Source organism: Haliotis cracherodii, unplaced genomic scaffold (genome assembly GCF_022045235.1).
Source record: "Haliotis cracherodii isolate W230 unplaced genomic scaffold, xgHalCrac1.p SCAF_18, whole genome shotgun sequence".
Taxonomy (NCBI): domain Eukaryota; kingdom Metazoa; phylum Mollusca; class Gastropoda; order Lepetellida; family Haliotidae; genus Haliotis; species Haliotis cracherodii.
In genome coordinates, this window is record NW_027266273.1 from 14,037,554 (window position 1) to 14,043,874 (window position 6,321).

The 6,321-nt window shown below is 38.8% G+C and overlaps 1 protein-coding gene across 1 annotated transcript; it reads left to right on the forward strand.

Annotated features, from left to right (window-relative positions):
* On the forward strand, positions 1 to 5,495 carry LOC139465294 (V-type proton ATPase subunit F-like). The gene is made up of 5 exons (XM_071246976.1): positions 1 to 84; positions 1,174 to 1,255; positions 2,141 to 2,223; positions 4,123 to 4,245; positions 5,280 to 5,495. The coding sequence occupies exons 1-5, from the start codon at positions 34 to 36 to the stop codon at positions 5,307 to 5,309; spliced, it is 369 nt and encodes a 122-aa protein (XP_071103077.1). The 5' UTR covers positions 1 to 33; the 3' UTR covers positions 5,310 to 5,495.
* The last annotated feature ends 826 nt before the right edge of the window (positions 5,496 to 6,321 follow it).

Consider the following 6,321-nt stretch of genomic DNA (forward strand, 5'->3'; position numbering starts at 1 on the left):
TTTCAATTAGTCACATGATCACAATTGTTCAAGATGGCGATATCAGCTGCAAGGGGACGGCTAATAGCTGTCATTGGCGATGAGGTAATGCATGACACCAGTGCTATATTCATATTTGCGTAAAACATGTTGAATTTCCAACACGTACAGACCAACAATAATCTGGTTTTGTCATTTCAAAATACATTGACAATAAACATAGATATTTTGGGATGTCGGATCCTGTTTACAATCCGGCATTGAATCATGTTCACGAGTGCAATAATCATTTTAGTTGAAAGTCACCTTGTCGGTCAAACCTAGGAACTCAAAGTAATATTTTCATCACCACTTCTGTGATGGAAATATTCCAGCAATACCCGGAGGCCAAATTCTGTTGTTTCTGGATAAGAAAACCTAAAATAATTTAAATATTTAACCTCTAATTAATAGTACGGATCCATCTTGACACTATGCTAGGTAATCGAGTTTTTTAGTCAACACTGCACGGGATCACATGAACAAACATAGGTAAGTTGTGCTTGTTTTCCTGGTAATTAGCACCAGGTTAACACACATGGGCACAAATGTATATTATCATTGAAACTTGATAACTCAATTTTAAGAACAACATTTGTGAAAAGAGATAAAAGTGAGATAAAGGGAGCAGGTCAAAATGGCCTCATGTCAGAACAGCCTCAACAGGTAAAGTCAAAACATCCACAGAAAATAGTCAAAACGTCCACAACCCATAGTCAAAACGGCCACACAAAAAATAAAGAAGACAAACTCATGTATTGTCTTACATTAATTGTATTATATATACATCGTATAATAGTTACTAAGACAAAATTGTTATGGATGATCAACTTCTTTATTATGATTGGGCAACGTTTCGGTGTAGATTCTAACACCGTTATCAAGCATCATTTGCTTGATAACGGTGTTAGAATCTACACCAAAACGTGGTAAAAGTCTGAGACCTGCACCAAATCGGGCTTTCCTCCCACATCATGCTGACACACCGTGATATAACTGCAATACTGTTCAAAGCAGTGTTAGACCGATCTCATTCACTCACTCTGTAGACCATATATCATCCTCACCATTTTGCATAACATTCTATTGTAAGGAATCCTGTGTTTTAGACATGTTTGATCTGTTGTTTGATCTGGTGTTTGACCTTTGCTCCAGGACACCTGCACTGGTTTCGTGCTGGGCGGAATCGGGGAGATGAACAAACACAGACACCCCAACTTCCTGATTGTTGACAAGAGTAAGTCATATTACTTGGCCAAGCTGTCCCTGGTTATTGTAAATGACAATATTTCTTTGATTGTCATTAACAATATCTTTACTGTGTGAAATGTATTCTTACTGCCATTAAATTGCTAATACATTGAGTTCATTGAAAATGTTAGTAAATTTTGGGAGCCATGCTAAACCGCGCGCTATAACCGAGTTAGCGCTATATCAAAGGGCGTAATAACGAGGGAACACTGTCATTCATTGCTCTGAGAGAATGTGGAGTGTTAATACTTGTTCATTTCCAATAAGAAGCCAAGGAAACAATGATGATATCTTTTCTGACAAACTGTGAGATCAAGACAATGTTACGGCAGAGATAATTATATAAGAATCTTGAATGGAATTCTGTGATTCGAATGTCTTTTCCCTTGGCTTGGTTTTGAAATCAATCCTCAAAAGTGTCTTAAAACTGTTGCCATCTATTAATTCTGTTGATTATTTGGCATACTGTATGTATATTGTATATAAATTTCTTTGTGTGAAAGTAAAAATTGTCCCCGAAAAAACTCATCCTCATATGAAAATATTTTGTAATAATATTGTTGTCACCAGTCGCACTATGACAATATTGATATGTTTGATTTTTTTTGAATGAGTTGTATCCTTAATTTTTTAACAAATGCTACATCAATATCGTTTGTGTCTACAGCTGAATTAATGCTAAACCATACGCTGCTCCAAATTGGCGCTTATGTTTTTCTGATCATAAATAGTTTAATAACTGAATTATCTCATAGCAAATGCTGAATATTTAACATGCGTGGTACTGAAATGACATATGTCAGTTAGTGTGTTATGTGATGGATAGATCTGAGGTGCTATGTTAACCTGTACGTCTTTGGTTTCACTACAGACACAAGTGTCACGGAGATAGAGGATGTGTTCCGGTCTTTCTTGAAGCGAGATGACATCGCCATCATTCTCATCAACCAAACTGTAAGTGGGGGTCTGTCCATAACCATCATTTCCTCAAATGTTTGTTAAACCTCACTACAACCTCAAAATATAACAGTCCATACACTGATCTCACTACAACCTCAGAATATACCAATTCATACACTGATCTCACTACAACCTCAGAATATACCAGTCCATACACTGATCTCACTACAACCTCAGAATATACCAGTCCATACACTGATCTCACTACAACCTCAGAATATACCAGTCCATACACTGATCTCACTACAACCTCAGAATATACCAGTTCATACACTGATCTCACTACAACCTCAGAATATACCAGTCCATACACTGATCTCACTACAACCTCAGAATATACCAGTCCATACACTGATCTCACTACAACCTCAGAATATACCAGTCCATACACTGATCTCACTACAACCTCAGAATATACCAGTCCATACACTGATCTCACTACAACCTCAGAATATACCAATTCATACACTGATCTCACTACAACCTCAGAATATACCAGTTCATACACTGATCTCACTACAACCTCAGAATATACCAGTCCATACACTGATCTCACTACAACCTCAGAATATACCAGTCCATACACTGATCTCACTACAACCTCAGAATATACCAGTCCATACACTGACCTCACTACAACCTCAGAATATACCAGTCCATACACTGATCTCACTACAACCTCAGAATATACCAATTCATACACTGATATCACTACAACCTCAGAATATACCAGTCCATACACTGATCTCACTACAACCTCAGAATATACCAGTCCATACACTGATCTCACTACAACCTCAGAATATACCAATTCATACACTGATCTCACTACAACCTCAGAATATACCAGTCCATACACTGATCTCACTACAACCTCAGAATATACCATTCCATACACTGATCTCACTACAACCTCAGAATATACCAGTCCATACACTGACCTTACTACAACCTCAGAATATACCATTCCATACACTGATCTCACTACAACCTCAGAATATACCAGTCCACACACTGACCTTACTACAACCTCAGAATATACCATTCCATACACTGATCTCACTACAACCTCAGAATATACCAGTCCATACACTGACCTCAACACAACATCAGAATATACCAGTCCATACACTGACCTCACTACAATCTCAGAATATACCAGTCCATACACTGATCTCACTACAATCTCAGAATATACCAGTCCATACACTGACCTTAACACAACATCAGAATGTACCAGTCTATGCGACCCGTGAAGATCCGGGGTAGAATAGGTCTGATGGTTTCATCATTGAAAAAAATTGATTAAAAGTCTCAATATTTCAAGGATTTATGTAATTGAGAAATCATAAGAATCTGTTGATTCAAGTTATTTCACTGATAGATAATTACAATAAACTATGTCTATAAGGAACACGCTTACAAGAAGCTGACAGATGTAACGAACTGTTTTTTGGGTCCCGACCATTACTGTATATATGTTATATATATATGCTTATGACGAACTAGGGGCGGTCGGGTAGCCTAGTGGTTAAAGCGTTCGCTCATCACGCCGAAGCCCCGGGTTCGATTCCCGACATTGGTACAATGTGTGAAGCCCATTTCTGGTGTCCCCCGCCGTGATATTGCTGGAATATTGCTAAAAGTGGCGTAAAACCATACTCACTCACTCCCTCATTATGACAACTATGGTTATAACAAACTAAAATGTGGTCTCTTTGAGTTCGTTATACCCGTAGTTTACTGTAGTTTATTATGTATCCTAGTGACACCTACAGTTGCGTCAGTTTTACATGTCAGAATGGCCAGTGACTTTCTGGTCCAGAATCAACTGCAACAACAACAGTAGTGTGATGTGATCATTATGGTTTAAGAGGGCTGAATGTATTTCAGGTTGCTGAGATGATTCGTCATGTGATTGACTCTCACCTTGAACCCATTCCTGCTGTGCTGGAGATCCCCAGCAAGGACGCTCCCTACGATGCTTCGAAAGATTCCATCTTGCGACGTGCCAAGGTGGGTAGCAGCAGTCTTGTGGTAGAAATTAACATGCTAGCTCTTCTTGCCAAATAGTGATGTCATTACAGACAATATCCTAGTTGGTTGGTTGGTTGGTTTGTTGTTTAACGCCGCACTCAGCAATATTACAGCTATATGACGGCGGTCTGTAAATCATTGAGTCTGGACCCGACAATCGAGTGATTATCCTATTGTCAACTCTGAAAACGGTATGATCCAGTTTGCTGTACAGGTAGGTATACGACAGGATGCAGTTATTTATCTCAATTATTTTTCAGTTTACAATGCTGCCAAAGATGGCCTCTGAGTCAGATTACTCTCATGAGTTGGGGGCACGGATGGCCCAGTTGTCTAAGGCGCTGCGATTCGCTGTGCAGAGTTGCGTCCCTTGGGCACGCCAGAAACCTATGATTGTGGGTTCGCCCCAATTATGTTTCTAGGTTTGTCAGGACCAAAGTGGTAAACGTCTTAGACCTGCATCACTTCGGGCTTTCCTCCCACATTAAGCTGACATGCCACGATAAAACTGGAATACTATTAAAAGCGGTGTTAAACCCAACTCACACACTCACAAACTGACTCACTCAGTCTCATGAGGTGAGAGGAAGCCTGAACCAGGGATTTGCCGGGATTATGTGTCCCAGGGGACTCCAAGCATTTAGTGGTTGGGGCCCCAGGTTTAAAAATGGGGAGCCAAGAGAATTGTCAATTTTAAGTGGTTCCAAGTTATAAAATAGCAGCATTAGTTCTTGAGCATGCTTAAAAATTGTCTGCATCCCTTTGTTTTGTCCTTTTTAACTTTATATGTGTATAGAATGCAGGATTTCACATCTGATAAACCTCTGTGAACATATTCAGACTGCATTACCTTGGACTAACACATCATGATACATGTGAAATACTGCTGAATAATAGCTACTCACTCACCCACTCACTCACTCACTCACTCACCCAAAACCCACCCACCCACTCACTCACTCATATATCTCCACCAGCTGAAGTCTGTATAGTAGTAATCTTTTTCTTTCCAGGGCATGTTCTCTGCTGAAGATTTGCGGTAGAAGATCTGACTGGAGTAGAGTGCTCAATGTGATGTAGGCTGGCCTACCCCCAGTCCCATGACGTGGGGTCACCTCCGTGTCGAGGGGGACAGTCAATATATTTTAGCAGAGGACGTTGTGTGCAGGAGACAAACAACAAGAATCAAATTTAATAAATAATTCCTTGTGGCACTGCAGCCTTTGAAATTTGTTTGTTTCATTTTTATGACAAGTCCAGTGTGCAGAGTTTGTAGCTGGTCATGCTTGAACAAGACACAAATGGTTTCTATGTTTACATTTTTTTCCTGTTTTATCTCAGTTCCAATTTGTAGGAAAATCTAAGCATTGAGAACTGGTCAGAATTATAACCTCAAATGTTACAAGTTAACCAGGACTGAGAGGATTTTACTTGTGCTCAACGCAGCTTTTTCGTCTTGGGCTAGCGGACTAACATCAATTTCAAAAGATGCTCTGTTAGTTTTCAGGTTAAACATGTAAAAACAAATTAGATGATATTGACTCTTTAGTCAGTCAATGTTTGATGTTTATATTTGTTTAAACCTTATCTGACTTAAAGAATTTATGTTTCCTTAAATGTGTTGTGATTCTTGACATTTGATCTGCCTGTCTAGAACTGTCAATAAACTGAACATGTGTTTATTGCACAATGTTGAAAATAATGTAGACTGAATCTCTCCCTGCACACATACTTTGGTATCGGGTATTATATCGGGTATTTAATCATTTCAGAATCATTCTTACTATTTCTTTTAATTCATTTGATATTCAAAACTAGATTGTAGAAATTCTTCCCCAGTATTAATTTGTAAATACTTTTCAAAATATTTGTAAGTCTTGCAAATCCTGGGGCTGATTTTCTTTAATCTAAGCTTCGTGAATTTTCAATATGGCTTTTCATTTTGTACTGATCCAATCATAAGCCAACATTTCCTCTTTTTCTGGAATTGATGTGTCTTTGTGAGCTGTCATCGGATCTCTCCAGGCCAAAGAACAATATCTGCTGTGAAATTGT

Coding starts and splice junctions, on each gene's coding strand:
- LOC139465294 (XM_071246976.1), top strand. CDS start 34: ATGGCGATATCAGCTGCAAGGGGACGGCTAATAGCTGTCATTGGCGAT. Junction 85..1,173: donor TAGCTGTCATTGGCGATGAG/GTAATGCATGAC, acceptor CCTTTGCTCCAG/GACACCTGCACTGGTTTCGT. Junction 4,246..5,279: donor CCATCTTGCGACGTGCCAAG/GTGGGTAGCAGC, acceptor TTTTCTTTCCAG/GGCATGTTCTCTGCTGAAGA.